The 17,047-nt window shown below is 33.8% G+C and overlaps 1 protein-coding gene across 20 annotated transcripts in view; it reads right to left on the reverse strand.

Annotated features, from left to right (window-relative positions):
• The window catches only part of BAZ2B (bromodomain adjacent to zinc finger domain 2B), a 314,188-nt gene that overhangs the window by 105,009 nt on the left and 192,132 nt on the right, over window positions 1–17,047 (reverse strand). For 15 of the 20 annotated variants that reach the window (XM_032355671.1, XM_032355672.1, XM_032355673.1 and 12 more), the window contains 3 exons: window positions 13,244–13,432; window positions 8,851–9,018; window positions 7,709–7,902 (listed from right to left, as the gene is read on the reverse strand). In XM_032355671.1, the coding sequence (XP_032211562.1) occupies window positions 7,709–7,902; window positions 8,851–9,018; window positions 13,244–13,432 (551 nt within the window). The remainder of the gene's footprint in view (window positions 1–7,708; window positions 7,903–8,850; window positions 9,019–13,243; window positions 13,433–17,047) is intronic. The other 5 variants (XM_032355687.1, XM_032355669.1, XM_032355683.1 and 2 more) reach the window with 3 other exon arrangements.

The raw sequence follows: 17,047 nt of genomic DNA on the forward strand, positions 1-17,047 counted from the left end.
ATCTATTCATGTGACTTCAATGCTTCAAAATGTATGGCAGACTAAAAAGAGCAATTTACGAAATGATAATTCCAGTTATGATAAAGGTTATAGACACTGAAGTTCTATATTTAAGTTTAGTCTTCTTTTTTATGTGGATAGTGAGTCAATAACCAAATATTTACACATAACATACCAAACACACCTTCTAGGTGCTGGACAACAATGATATCTAAGACAGAGTCCTTGCCTTCAAGAAACTTATATTCTAGTGCAGATGGTGGAAGAGTAGACAAATGACTAATATGAAAGCAAACAATTTCATATGTAATAAGTAGAGAGAAGATAAAATAAGTAGCAAAGGACTTAAGGGCTGCTTTAGCAATGAATTTAATTTTTTAATATTTTACTTCAGGAAAGATAGAAAATATGATAAAGAGAGATATTAATTTCTGCAATATTTAAGGCTCTACAGGAAAAAGAAAATCCAAAATTGGTAGAAAGTGACATTGGGTCACATTAAAAAAAAAAAATTCTGTGTTTAAATAACAGACAGTAGTAGGGGTGGCTGTGTGGTTCAGTCAGTCAAGCCTCCGAATCTTGATTTTGGGTCAGGTCATGATCTCAGGGTCATGAGATCAAACCCTGAGTGCAGCTCCTCACTTAGTGGAAGTCTGCTTGAGATTCTTTCTCTCCCTCTGCCTCCTCCCCCTCTCTTTTTTAACTACATAAATCATTAAAAAAAATTAGACCATGGTAGTGGATAAAAAGGAGGAAAGATCATTAGATGAATTATGACTAAATAAATATATAACAATGGAAAAGTTAAAACTCTGCCAATAGGAAGACTAAAAAGGAGAAATACTGACATGATGGAGCAATAGGATTGAGTATAATCCAAAGTTACATAGGAACATTTCAATAGGATTCACTGACAGATAAAATAAAGACCAAAATAAAGAAAAAGCAGCAACAAATTACAAAAGCAATGAGTTACAAAAGTTATGGTCTTAACAGAAATACGGCCTGTCATGACTAATGAGTTGGGGATGAAAGACGTTAATACACTTCCACAAAAAGAAGCCAACTTGAAGTGATAGTTATTGATTTCAAATTAGGACTCTTTCCTTTGTGTTTTCTGAAGTTTGATTTAAATGAAATGAAATGCATGAGTGAAGAGAATCAGTCCTGTTATATTCTCCTTGCAATAGTAACCCGTGTTAACTGTTCCAAACTAGTGACCATAATGTTTCCTCCAGAGACACACCCTCAATAAGCCAGATTAATAGTAACCATCATTCCTGGAACTATGTATCTTTCCTTCACAGTAAAGCAGAGTGATGAGAAACTGACCTGGAATAGTGTGGGTATCACAGGATGAAAAAGACCAAAGTAGAGATTAAAGAGAAATAATAGTAACAATATAATATTACTATAAAAACAAAATACTAACAATATAATAACATTAAGCCTACCATTTATTTGGCAGAGAAAAATCTTCATTGTACCAAAATCTGTTGTGGGTTTCTAAGCATGTATAGCAAGATTATGAAAATCATGAAGAGTCTAAATTGAAGTTACCACTTTGGGTTTTAATATAGGTTAATAGAGGAGTGGAACTTTTTCAAAGTTGAACAGTTGTTCCCTACCCCCCCGCCCCCCAACAGGCTATGTGTGTATTTTTGTCTGTGATGTACTTTAATTTAAATATCTACCTTTATTGTAAATATGCATGCATTGTATATGAGGGAATTCGCCTTCATCATTGATTTTCGATGCACACTACTAAGATAGCAACCCCCAGGAGGAATTATCAAAATTAAATGAAGAACATTTTTTCAAACTACTCATAAAAAGGGTTACCTAAGCAATCAATGTTTTAATTTAAAAAGATTTTAAAGGGCACCTGAGTGGCTCAATTGGTTAAGCATCTACTTATGATTTCGGCTCAGGGGGTAATCTCATGGGTCATGGGAATGAGCCCCAAGTCAGGCTCCATGCTCAGTGGTGAGTCTGCTTGAGATTCTCTCTCCCCTTCTCCCTCTGCTCTTCCTTCCACTTGCATGCTCTGTCTCTCTTTAATACAAATAAATCTTTTAAAAAATAAATTAATAAAAATAAAAATGAAAAGCTTTAAAACTGAAAAATATTGGCTAAAAAAAAAGTATGATTTTTTCCCCTTAGTTCCAATGTCCCTTATCTCCATTTTACTTGACAACCTACTATCACAAATTCATGCCTGATAATGTATTATTCAAAGGTGTTCTTTTTCTGAAAATTAAGGTTCTAAAATCTCTTACTTTGATAACCAGTCTTTTTCTAGTGTCATTTCAACATACATGTCTATAGACACAATCATGGTATCTGAGAATCCACCTTTTACATCATTAAAGAGGTGCCTATGTACATTTTTAGTCCCTGCTACATGAAATATTTTTTCCTTTAACAGCATTGATTTTATTTAGAAATGTCAGTGTAGACTTCTTATCAGAACTAAGGACAGGATCTATTTCATATGCATGCTTCTGAAATCTTGCTCAATGCCTAATACACTGTGAAGGCAGTGGGGATTTCAGATCTTACTATATTTTAGCACTATTTCTAAGAGGTACATCCATCCCCAAACAGCAGAATACACATTCTTTCAAGTACACATGGAATGTTCTCCAGGAAAGATAACATGTTAGGCCACAGAATAAGTCTCAATAAATTCAGGAAAACTGAAATTATATCATGTATCTTTTCCAGGCACAACAGCAGGAAATTAGAAATCAAACACAAGAAAAAAATGGGAAAACACACTATTACATGGAGGCTAAATAACACACTAGTAAACAATGAATAGATCAATCAAGAAATAACAAAGGAAATAAAAAAATAAATGGAGATAAATGAAAAGACAACAATCCCAAATCTTTAAGATGCAGCAAAATATTTTCAAGAGGAAAGTTTGTAGCAATACAGGTATACCTAGAGAAAGAAGAAAAATCTCATATAAACAACCAAACCTTACACCAAAAGAAACTAGAAGAAGAACCAACAAAGCTCAAAGTCAGTAAAAGAATGAAAATAATAATGATAAGAGCATAAATAAATGAAATAGCAACTTAAAGATTATTAGATCAGATCAATGAAACCAGGAGCTGGTTCTTTGAAAAGATAAATAAAACTGATAAAACTTTAAGCCAGACTCATCAAGGAAATAAGAGAGGACTCAATTAAATAAAATCGAAAATAAAGGATGATAAATAACAACTAACACCACAGAAATACAAATATTATAAAAGAATATTATGAAAAATTATATACCAACAAACTGGACAACCTAGAAGAAATCGATAAATTCCCCGACACATATAATCTTACAAAATTGAATCAGGAAGAAATAGAAAATGTGAAGAGACCGAACTAATAGCAATAAAATTGAGTCGATAATCAAAAACTCGAATAGTTTCCTCAAAAAGTCGAAAATAGAGCTACCCTATGACCCAGCGATTGCACTATTGGGTATATATCCTAAAGATACAAATGTAGTGATCTGAAGGGGCACGTGCATCCGAATGTTTATAGCAGCAATGTCCACAATAGCCAAACTATGGAAAGAGCCTAGATGTCCATCAAAAGATGAATGGATAAAGAAGTTGTGGTATATATACACAATGGAATACTATGCAGCCGTCAAAACACCCCCAAATCTTGCAATTTGCAACAATGTGGATGGAACTAGAGGGTATTATGCTAAGCAAAATAAGTCAATCAGAGAAAGACAATTATCATATGATCTCACTGATATGAGGAATGTGAGAAACAAGGCAGAGGATCATATGGAAAGCCGTGGAAAAAGTGAAACAAGATGGGACCGGGTAGGGAGACAAACCATAAGAGACTGAGGGTTGTTGGAGGGGAGGGGGGGGTCAGGGGTAAAGGGTGACTAGGTGATGGACAATGGGGAGGGTATGTGCTATGGTAAGTGCTGTGAATTGTGTTAAGACTGATGATTCACAGACCTGTACCCCTGAAGCAAATAACACATTATATGTTAATAAAAAAAAAAAATCTCCCAACAAACAAAAGTCCAAGACATGGTGGCTTCACAGGTGAATTCTACCGAACATTTAAGAAGAATTAATACCTATTTTTCATGCAACACTACATCAAAAACGAATGATACACTGTATGATGACTAATATAACATAACAAAAATAAAGAGAGAAAGAAAGAAAGAAGAGTTAATAAGTGTTCTTTCAGGGCGCCTGGGTGGGTCAGTGGGTTAAAGCCTCTGCCTTTGGCTCAGGTCATGGTCCTGGGGTCCTGGGATCAAGCCCCCCATCAGGCTCTCTGCTCGGTGGGGAGCCTGCTTCCCCCTCTCTCTCTGCCTGCCTCTCTGATTACTTGTGATCTCTCTCTCTGTCAAATAAATAAATCTAAACAAACTAAAAAAGTTCATTTAAAAAAAGTAAAAAATAAGTGTTCTTTCAAATTCTTCCAAATATTAGAAGAGGAAGTAAAGCTTTGAAATTCATTGTGTGAGACCATTACCCTGCTACCAAAGCCAGGTAAAGACACTACAAAACACACACACACACACACACACACACACACACACTACAGGTCAATATCTCTGATGAACATATATGCAAAAATCAACAAAATATTAGCAAACTGAATTTAAAAAGTCACTCACCACAATCAATTGGAATTTATTCCAGAAACAAGGGTAATACAATGTTCACAAAGCAATCAATGTGCTACATCACACTGATAATGAAAAGGATAAAAACCATATGGCTATCTCAATAGATTTATAAAATTCATACAACATCCATTCATGATAAAAACCTTCAACAAAATAGGTTTACAGGGACCATGTTACAACATAATAAATGCCATATATAAAAAATCCACGGCTAGTATCATACTCAATGGTGAAAAAGTAAGAGCTTTTCCTCTAAGATTGGGAACAAGATAAGGCTGTCCACGCTCATCACTTTTATTTAACATTGTATTGGAAGTCCTAGCCATAGCAATCACATAAGAAAAAAAATACATAAGAAGCATCCAAATTGATGAGGAAGAAGTAAAAGTGCCACTATTTGCAGATGACATGATATTATACATAGAAAACCCTAAACACTTCACCACAAAACTACTAGAACTAATTAAGGAATTCAGTAAAGTTGCAAGATACAAAACTAATCTACAGAAAACCACTATACATCTACACACTAATAGTGAAGTAGCAAGAAGAGAAATTAAGAAAACATCCCCTTTTATGATTGCACCAAAAATAATAAAATACCCAGGAATAAACTAAGGAGGTAAAAGACCTGTACTCTGAAAACTACAAAACACTGATGAAAGAAACTGAAGATAATACAAACAAATGGAAAGATATTCCATGCTCATGTACTGAAAGAACCAATACTGTTAAAATGTCCATACTACCCAATCTATAGATTTAATGCAATCTCTATCAAAATACCAACAATATTTTTCACAGAACCAGAACAAATAATACTAAAATTTGTATGGAACCATAAGACTTTGAATAGCCAAACCATTCTTGAAAAAGAAGAACACAGCTAGAGGTATCACAATTTCAGATCTCAAGTTCTACTACAAAGCTGTAATAATCAAAACAGTGTGGTACTGCCACAGAAATAGACACACAGATTCAATAGAAAAGAACAGAAAGATCAGAGGGGAGCCTGGGTGGCTCAGTGGGTTGGGCCTCTGCCTTTGGGGTTGGGTTGTGATCTCAGGGTCCTGGGATCGAGTTCCGCACCAGGCTCTCTGCTCTGCGGGGAGCCTGCTTCCTCCACTCTCTCTCTCTGCCTGCCTTCCTTGCCTACTTGTGATCTCTCTCTGTCAAGTAAATAAATAAAATCTTTTAAAAAAAGAAGAAGAATAGAAAGATCAGAAATACTCAGACTTTTTGGGTCAAATGATCTAAAACAAAGGAGGCAAGTAAAGGCAATGGGGAAGAGACAAGCCCCTTGATATTATAACTGAGATGGTGATGAAAAGGATGTGCGCGGACTCTGCTCCCCCAGAAAACCAGGCCTTCAATGTGGCTTTTACAGAATTTAGAGATGAGAAGATGCTGCCCTAGTTATTATCTTTGTTCAGAAAATGTTTGCAGCTGGTACCAGGAGTTTTAAATCAAAATAGACCAAGACTCCTATCTCAAGAAGAAATTACAAATGAGAGCAGACCAAATTCGTAAATATGGGTGCACTTAAGAGAAAGTATGGATATAATATATCAGTTCATGTAGCTGGAGGTATCTTAGCTTACCTGCTCGTATGCATGAAACCCAGACTCTGTGGAGGTCTACATTTAATAAAATGAAAATGCCACAGCTTCTCTGGCATGATATGGAAGAGGAAATCTAAAGGCTCAGAATGACCAGAATATTGGAGTGAATTTATTATCTGCAATTTGCATATCCACCCTACTCCTGATAATACCTTTTCAATGGCAGACAAATCTGGTCAGAAGGCAGAAAGCACATCAGCTATTTGAACTGGGAGATTTTATGATGTAGAATTATTAACTAGTAGCAGAATATGAATACTACTAAAAGAGATAAAGAGACCTCTAAAGAATACTGAAATAGCAGATGTAGGGAACAGCCACTTCCTGGAGGGCAGAGGTAGAGTAGTAAAATAAAGGTAAACTTGGAAGAGAGCCTCTATCTTCCAACCTCATTCACCCAAGGCTGAACTTCAGACTTTGGAGATGATGTGGCTGTTGCCCACTGGATGGCAGAAAAGCTCACTGAGGTGTCACAGGTCAAGGCTGGCAAATAAGAAACATGCCTGCTAGAGTGCCAGGAAAAGTTTCTGGAAACCTCCTCACTGGGGTGCCACTAAAATTAGCTAGAAAGCCACCCACTGGCATCCCGGCAAAACTTACTACTAAGATGCTTGCTGGGATGTCCATGAGACCCACCAGACGGTGTGTACTTCTAGGTCTCCTAAACCAAAACCACAGAGAAGCTGCCAGCGGGCTGAAAGCTACTCACTGGCAGCCACAGCATGACAACAAGAAGAAAACATTGCAACCAGACACAGCCTTTCTTTTTCCACGGTTTCTCCAACACCCTCTGCTGACAAGCTCTAACTGCGCCAACTGGTCAAGCAGAGGAAGGTGAGAGGTATAAACTGATAACCTGCACAGTTGGAGATATAATGAAATAAAATGGGCCAAGAGGTGACAACTCTTGAAAATGAATAATGGGTACACAGGATTATCATACTATTCTGTCTATTCTATAGATATCAAATTTCCCATAATAAAATGTTTTCTCATTTTTGTTTTCCTAAAAACATGGGCTCTGGGGTCAACCACTTGGACTTCAAATCCTGTCCACTTACTGGCCAACTATTTTGAGGCTCAGTTTCTCCATTTATAATAACAATACCTAGCTAATTAGGGGTTATAGAGAGGATTAAAATAGATATTATATGCAAATCAATTAGAGTAGAGCTGTTATATGTTAAGTACTCCACAAATCTTAGCTATTATTACTATTTGTATTATTTATACTGGTGCTAACAGATGTAATTTTTAAGAGTCCTAATATTAGCACCAAACCATAAAAATAAGCATTTGTAAAATAGGAGTGGTAATTCATAAGAAATTGTTCCATAGATTCAGGTAGTTTGAAGCTTGGAATGCTTACATAAAGATCTGTTACATATTTGTTCTGGAAGGAATAACTTACCTTATCTTTTATTTTGTCAGCTCTAGCATCCAAAGGCTGGTTTTTGTTTTGTTCCTGATTACATTTTCGATTTCCTCCACCTGAGCTTAGACTTTTAGTTTGTCCCACAGAACTTGAAGCAGTAGTGGATAATACGGGTGTGTTGATACCAGATACAGATGATGTACTGTTTCCATTTATTGACCCATTTACACCTTGAAAATAAAAACAAACATGTTTATCCAAGAGAATATTACTCAGTCATAAAGAAGGTATGATGTAATGATATATGCTATATATAATATGAATGACTCAAAAACATCACGCTAAGAAAGTCAGTCATCATGAAAGAAGTCAGACACAAAAAGTCATGTATTGTATGAAATATTCACAATAAATCCACAGAGACAGTGCATAAGCTAGTGATGGCCAGAGACTGAGAGGGGGAAGAATGGGGAGAAATTGCTTAAGGGGTATGGAGTTTCCTTTTGGCACAATGAAATGTTTTGTAAGTATACAGAGGTGGAAGTTGTTCAAGACTGAATGCATTAAATGCCACCGAACTGTTCACTTTAAAATGGTAATTTTATATTTATCTGAATTCCACTTCCATTAAAATAATGTTTAGAAATATAATTAAGTGCAAACATTTCCCTTTTCAGAGCAAACTCACCAAAAGCTCTTACCCAAGTGACAAATGATAATAATAATAATAAACCATCCAAAACGCTATTATGATTTGCAAATGCTATTCTAACAGGTTATAAACTGCAGAAATATTAATGATCACTTAAAAGAAAAAAGGAGTACTTGGATAATAGTTTTGATGAATTTAGTGCTTAATTACAGAAGTAAATCTTATGCTGGATTATACACAGGAAGTAATGAGATACAGAGGAAAAAGCAGTGGAGTTGGGAGTTAGAAGGCCAGGTTCAAATCTTGCCATGCCACACTGACATGCAAGCTGTCCTCAAATCACTTATTTACTCTTGGATGTGAAATGAAGATACTTCCAATCTCTCATAGTTACTGTTAAGGAGTAAGCAAGCCATCGTGAAAAAGTGTCTAGTATACTGTTATATAAAGTTATTAAACCTAAACTCTACTGAAAATAGGTACTGGAATGGAGGATTTGTAAAACATCACTTAAGTTAAGGAATACCTTTTTCAGGACCATTTCTATTACTTTTTCCTGAAGTTCTTGAATGGAATGAAGAAGAATCATGATTCTGGGCTGGAGGAGCAAACAGTGGTGGAATTCCCAGTAATGGTGGAAAGAAGGTTGCCCCTGTACGACTGTGAACATCTGCTGTTCGCCACCATTCTGCACCTCAAAACCAAACATCAAACAAACAAGCAAAAAATACTTGAATTAACTTTCTAGTTAATGTAGCAATGCTTTTCTTATTTTAATCCTGGAAAAAAATACCAAGTTTCATTTTGGAACAGAACAGCTGCATTATACACAGTTCTGATCATCTAACTGTAAGACAGCTTATTAGATGTTACATACTCATCACTCCTCTCATTAAGAAAGTATCCAAGGATCTTCACTTGGCAGCTTCCTTGAACTCAAGTTTATGAAGAATAAAGGTAGTCTATGGTTTTAAAAATAAAATGGAAAACTTGGAAAAGTAAAGAACTGTGTGACTTCTTGATAACTTATACAATAATTTTCCTAAATTCGAGAACTGTGTGACTTCTTGATAATTTATACAATAATTTTCCTAAATTCGAGAAAAATTATGAAATTTTTCTAAATTAGTAAAGAAATAATATTTAAGAATATATTAATGTATTTTAAAACCTTAGAATTCATGGTTGTACCATTTACAACCTATGTTAAGAATTTCCTCAAATTATATACAATTTAAATCTGAGTCTGAAAAATCATAAATAATAATACCAAGACTGCTACTGTAAACCAGTATACCTCAAGTTCATTTATGAAAGAAGATATTCTATACTTAATTAAAAACAGAAAGATAGCAAAAGCAGTGGTTTTTTCTGTCTCAGGTATTCAAAGATTTCCAAAATAAGTCATATTAAAACATAAAAGTTCTACAAAACTCTTCCCCATAAAAGTTAATATGGAAAGCTTGGAGTTTGTTTATATTTCCTTTCATAAATTATAGCTAACAATGATTGTTTTATCAATGTAAAGTGAATCAATGGTAGAAAATCATCAAATGCAATTTAGATGTTCAAACAGTGGCTCTTAGTTAAAACTATTAGAAAAGGAGAGAAGCCAAATTTTATAGAATACATTTATCAAAAAGGGTGAAGATTGAGAAGATATTTGAAAATAATCCAAAAGAACGTCTTGTATTGCCCCATTTAAAATCTTAGAAATAATCTTTTCTACTTGGCTAACCTGCCAGATTACCAAATCATTTATGACCTTTCAGGCTAATCTTCCAAGAGATGTGCTGTATTTTTCATTGATTGTAACCAACACGAGGAAATTAGAGAAAAGAAACTGAAAATATAGTATGGGAAAAATTTAATTTTGTCAGTTTATCGTATGATCTTTAAATCTTTTCTAAGAATATCCCTTCATTAAAAACAGAATGTAAAGATATGCACCTTCATTATCTAATGACAAAATCTGTTTTCTTCAAAAAGTGAAATGTTCATGGTGGCTGCTATTCTAAAAGGTCTAAAAACAGAGTAAGCAGAAAACTGCAAAAGCTATTCTTCTGCACTGCAGGAAGGCACTGCTAGTGAAATGACACCAATGCATATTTAGCAGTGCCTGAATGATGGGAACTGAACCAAGAATAACTATACAAAAGCATTAATCATTTATCCCTGTTTAGATGAAAGAAGTGTATTTAGGTGGGAAGGAAAACTGTGTATTTTGGATTTGTATCAGCTCAGCTGGAATCTATTCTTATTTATAGGTTTGAAACCTAGGTTCCAAATTGCTAATAAAAAGGGACTGAGGTTTCCTAAAGATATTTACATTATTTAATACAGAGTCTATAATTAAAGCATTACAGCTGAATGTATAGACTTCATAAACAGCCTACAAGTTGGTAAGGCAATCTAAGTATAATAAGATTCAAATATTTTAGATATAAAATATGCTCAGAAATAATGCTCAGAAAAAAGCATAACCATAACACTATACTTTAGAACCTCACTATAAATAAGTACAGACGATGGGGATTAGAAAATAAAAAGTTGGAAAATGTGTATGTTATAAACAAGCTGACACCACAAGTTAAAAGAAAAAAAAAGGTAAATAAAATCAATAAAATAAAAATATGAAAGTGGTAGAGCTTCTGACTGCAAACTTTACAAATATCTAATGTTTCATAAGAAATAATATAATTTTTGTTAAATGAAAAGCTTATTTATCTTCCAAGTTTAAGAAAATGAAAACAAACTTAGTCACTCACAAAATAGTTTGTTCATAAAAGAAAATATATAAAATAAGGATTACATAAACCAGAATATGATGAGTTTCTAAAGCTATTCAAAGAAGGTAACAGCATATTGGCAACATTAATTATATTCAACTGAAAGAGTCTAATATTTCAGATGATATTGGGCCTAGAAGATATAGCAGAATTTTTAAATCTTTCATACTTGATGGAGCCAGATGCTTCACAGAAATTCATGGTAATATAATATGAAAATATAATGACCAAAAGTTATAAATATTTTAAAAGAAATTACTGTGAAATACTATGTCAATATAAAATGGAAATAATATTAGACTAATATCCATTAAATAATTTTGCATCTGTTGATTTTATTATCTGAAATGCAGAAAGTACATAAAATTATAAAGTAAGTTATTCTTTATTTAAAATTTCTAGTAATTTCTTTCTTGCGTGTCTTCATTTAACTTTTAGGTGATTTCAAAAATTTGGCATTTAGATTACCCTTCTGAATAAAGGCAATTACAGAGAACTTAAATTTAAATTATTATGCCCAATCTACAACTTAAACAAATGAGTCTTCTAGGTCTAGGCATAGTGTCTATTTGGTGAAAACAGTATGTTTACATAGACATACTTCACCATTAAAGACTGTCTTGTCATTGTTTATCCATCTCCTAAAAACTGTAAATAACACATACTATGTCAGTATATTCCTCAATGCACAGAACACAGCAGATGCTCAAAGAACTTTGTACAATTAATGAATGAGTGAATAATAATTTAGATAGGCTCAAAAGCAATGGTATAATAAGCTATGACAAAATGATTAAAAAAAATTTTAAGACACCCAGTAACTATATTTCTACTATCTATTTTTATTTTTAATCAGAAATCTTATATTTCAGCAAATATCAGATTGATCATCTTGCTAAGCAACCATGTTAGAAACTAGCCTAAATAAATTCCTATTAGTATTTTTAAAACAAATGTTAAGGCTTACTTTAAGACTTGATTTTAACTTTCTAGTCATATTAACTCTCCCCACCAGCTACTCTCTTCCAGACAATTGAATTAAAAGAGTATGACTCAAGAAACAGTACTTGAAATATAAATCTAACTGTCTTTCCATTCTGTATACAGTTAAAATGAGATGTTCGTTTCCTTTTGAAGAAGCACTTGATAGTTCATTACCCATTAAAGTGGGAAAGAGGAAGTAATAATAATAATAACTAATTATATACTCATGTATGCTAAACATTGCAATCAGTACTTATATGGCTTATCTCCTTCAATCTTCACAAGAGCCCTAAGAAGCAGGTACCATTACCTATCCTCAATTTTTCAGATGAGAAAACTGAGGCAGAGTGGTCAGATTACTTGTTCATGATCACGCAGCTAAAATGTAACAGTCAGGTTTAAATTCAGGTCTTTTTGTCTCTAGAATTATGCTCTAATTTGTAAACTATTTTTTATAAGACCAAACCATGCATCCCTTGCTAAAATTTATTAAAGTGAAATCAATCACTGGAAACACATGAAAGTTTAGACTTTGAAAATAATATAACAAGGAAAATTATAGCATGCTTATCCAATTTAAGCTTTAATTGGTGCCTTACTAAGCTCCTGAATTATCATAATCTGTAGAACTGGGGATAATTCTGGTCTTGCTATAAAGCAAATGGTGCAAATTTATAGTTGTTCTGATCAAATATGGAAAAATATAGAATTTAAAAGCCAAGTTCACCTTCCTTGGAAAGTACAGAGAAGTGAGAATTCAAAAGTATAGAGATATTTGTTATAAGAACTGGAGTTTACTTTCCATTGTAAGTTAAATAATTTAAAAAAAAATCAAATAAAGCTGAGAAAAATTCATCAAGCTCTACACTCACAATACGTACACTTGGCCTAATTAATCACTTTTGAGGCAGATGCCCCTTTCTCTAGCTAAACACTTGCATAGCTATAATCAATGCTGCCATCTAGCACACATAGTGTGGGGGTTTTTTTGCACATGATAAATAGGATTGAGTCAATTCTTGTACAAGAGTTTCAATATACCAGGCATTAGACTATTCTTTTTGTTCAATTTAATAAACAAATTATTGCTTGAACATTTTCAAGCTTTCCTCCTTTCCTTGAACACTGTTTGTAACAGATGTTTACCTGGAAAAGATGCTAGTTGGGGATGTGCGGCTAAGGCTGTGGGTGTACCAAGTGTCCCCAAACCACCAAATTCTGAATGCCCTGAGCTGGCTGAATGTAGACCAAAGACTGGGTGGCTGACCATTGGGAAGGCACTCGACACTGTGGACAGGTTAAACGGTTGATCCCCAGCTGCTCTGAATAAATGTCCTGGGAGGGAAAAAAACACACTTAAAGTTGTACTATAAAAACAGATGAGATTTATCTGATTTCAGAGTTCATAATTAAAATTTATACTAATTTCTTATCATAAATTTCTATTTTACATTTTTCTTTTTCTATTTCTGCTCTTCAAACCCTACAGAAATATGAAAGTACTCTAAATAAAATGAAAATGAGTGGCATAACCTTATTTACTTTGAATTTGAGATTTGAGGTATAATTGTCATTAATTATAATAATTTGACCCACTGATGTGAATTGAACTTTGTTAATACATGTACATTATTATCAATTTTTTTTACTCATAACAAGGAAAACAAAAGCGTTCTATTAACATAAGGTTAAAAACCAATGAAGTCAGCCCACAATTTGTCACCAAGCCATTACTCAAATTATCACACACTCTGGGCAAGGCATTCCCAGTTCCAAGAGCCAGAAGTGAAGCTATGGTCTCTGTCCAATAGCTCTCAGGTAAGGAGAGTTGACACGAAAAAGGGATTATATTCTAGCCTAATAAAGCAATATAAAAGGCAGCATAAAGATTTAATGAATAAACTTACTAAGATATTTCTAAATGCATCCAAGTTTGGTTATCAATATAAAAGTCATTTTTAACTTTGTGATGGAAGGATCACATTCAATTCAAATGTGTGACTTTTCAATCTGCATTCTAAAGATCTAGTTCTAAGTGTCATAAACTCCAGGTCGAAATGTTATACAACTAAAAACACAACTTATTTTTCATACTTTGTAAGAGATTTGACAGAAAATTTGTTAATTCTTGGAAATCCTCCTTTTACTTCCAAGAAATAATTAAGTTCCCCTAGCCTGATACTACGAAAATAGAGTGTCAAACTCCACACTCCAGTCTATTTTAAGAATTTATTGTGAAAGGTATTATGCTCTGTGTTAAAATAAGGATAGGTCTCCTTTATTATCTTCTGTTTATATCATACTTAACTGTGCACTGCAATTTAATTGTTTTTAACATAATACTTTTGAGAAATGTAAAAACAAAAGCTAAAAATAGGTATACTTTTTGTTATCAGTTAGTTATCAAAGAGATCTCTCCTCTGCTTTTTTACTCCCTGAGAGCCAAGAGGAATCATGAAAAAGGTTAGCATGTACCCGCAGAGACTAATATAAACCTTATATTATGTACTGAAATAACATTACATTTTTTATTAAAGTAGTAAGATTTAAATAAATTTCACCAAGTATATCTTATATCAACTTATAAGGTAAAAACTTCTGGTCAAGGTCCCATTATAACAACACAGTAACTGGATCTCACAGGGAAGATCCTCAATGTGCCTTTGCAAGAAGGGCCACAAAGAAACTGCAGGGAGCACAAGGGAAAGATAGACTGTGGGTATCTTTCCCAAGTCAGCCAATCTGTTTCTGTTCATCACAGACTAAAAAGAAAATTTGTGAATTCGGTACTTCAGTGTTATCAGAGCTCTAGACTACATTAGCACTAAGGTTGAGGCAAACAAAAATAGGGTATACTAGAGGTCATTCAAACATCATCAAGCCTAGCAACAGGACACCAGAAGGACTGTGGACTTTTTTTTGGCCAATTCTCTAAAAGCCAGCTAGTTTCTCTAAAAACATGAACCTGTAACATTAAGAACCAGTATTTATTTGTTTATTTTCACATGTAAAATCCATGGTTCTCAACAATCAATTCAACTTCATGAATGAGATGTCCTTAATCAAATGTTTCATTAATATTCATTTATACTATGATCAGTTACATTTCCTTTTATATCAGTTTTCTGGATAAGCAAGTTGAAGTGAACATTCTAGTTTGAGGATTTTAGAATCATTTTTCATTTATATTTTACAAAATAATAATTCTTAAATTATATATGTCAACTCCATGTAACAGTTATTTAATATGAAAAAAGTCCGTGGGGTAAACTCAAAACTATACAAATATGAAAATTCAGAACAGATTAAAATTACAAAGGATCAGGGACACCTGGGTGGCTCAGTTGGTTGAGCGGCTGCCTTCGGCTCAGGTCATGATCCCAGCGTCCTGGGATCGAGTCCCACATCGGGCTCCTTGCTCGGCAGGGAGCCTGCTTCTCCCTCTGCCTCTAGCCTGCCACTCTTGTCTGCCTGTGCTTGCGCTCTGTCTCTCTCTATATAACAAATAAATAAAAATCTTTAAAAAAAAAATTACAAAGGATCAGAGATGATAGAAATACTTCTATGATAGCTAATGAACTGGTAGTAAGCATTCTTAGATGCATAGTTAAAACATCAATTTTATTTTTGTGAAGAAGTAAATGAGCTAAACCCTGAAGTCTCATGAAAATAAAACACAAACAATATCTAAATGAAGCTGTCACTCTTGCAGCAGTAATTAAGAACCAATCATATAGAATTTGATAACAAAGTTTTTTTAACTCTAAAAAGAGTGATATCTAAGAGGAAGTGAGTCTAGAATTTTAACAAAATATGAGCTTTACTCACCACAGATTAAAATGGGGGAAAAAAGTACAGTCTTGTACACAAAGTTACATTTATGCCTGGAGACATTACAAAGAAGCTGTCTTATTCTATTTTCCTATCCCTTCTTGTAAAATTCTTGGTGAAGGTAATTAAAGCATAGAAAACACCCAAGTGACAATGGAATCTATAGAGTTTATTCCCTGTTGGTCTATTCACATTTGTATTTAGTAAAAAAGACTAAGGCCACATTATAATGATTACAGTGATACCATGCATTATCAAAAATACACATTAGAGACTTTCTCTGCTACACAGATATAGTTGTACACAGAAGAGAAATAATTCCATAACACATTTCACATTTTTCACTATGTTTTGCCGTTATAGCAAGAACCTATTAGTCAATGATACAATAAGTACATCTTTCTCATTAAAAAACTCTTAAAAGTAAGATTTAATGCTGTTTTTCTACCACCTTTAAAAAAACACAGATACTAATTCCATGTAAATAAATAACCTTCCAGAATCATTCTGTTCTTTATTCAAAAGTTTCTGTAATTCAGGCATTTCATGAACATAACTAAAAGTGTCAGGTGCTATGTTTGGAACTTGGCATACAAGGATGAATGAGACAATCCTTGACCTCAAGAAATTCATGATTGAGCATAAATTAAATAGTACTAAACTATTTTTTACACCATGATATAATAAAACAAGTTAGTTAATATTTCAATATTATTTAAAGTGGTACTGTCATATATACAAGTCAGTAATAGATCCTAAATATCTAAAATGTTGTCTCAAAGTAGAAATAGAATAAATATCTGTTGAACAAATTAATTTACTACTCATTAAGAGCAGAAGAGGCCCATCCATGGGACTGATCCAAAGACCTTCAATTGGAACGGGAAGTTCTTTTGAATCTTCATTTAAACTTGCAAGTATACTTCCTAGCTTCCTTTTGCCTTACTTCACTGAAGCCTGGTTCTTTTTTTTTTAAATTACCACTTGGCCAGGGGCGCCTCAGTGGCTCAGAAAGTTAAGCGTCTGCCTTTAATTCAGGTCGTGATCCAGGGTCCTGGGATCGAGCCCCACATTGGGCTCCCTGCTCAACAGAGAGCCTGTTTTCCCCCATCCTCTCTC

Source organism: Mustela erminea, chromosome 8 (genome assembly GCF_009829155.1).
Source record: "Mustela erminea isolate mMusErm1 chromosome 8, mMusErm1.Pri, whole genome shotgun sequence".
In the NCBI taxonomy this organism is placed as follows: domain Eukaryota; kingdom Metazoa; phylum Chordata; class Mammalia; order Carnivora; family Mustelidae; genus Mustela; species Mustela erminea.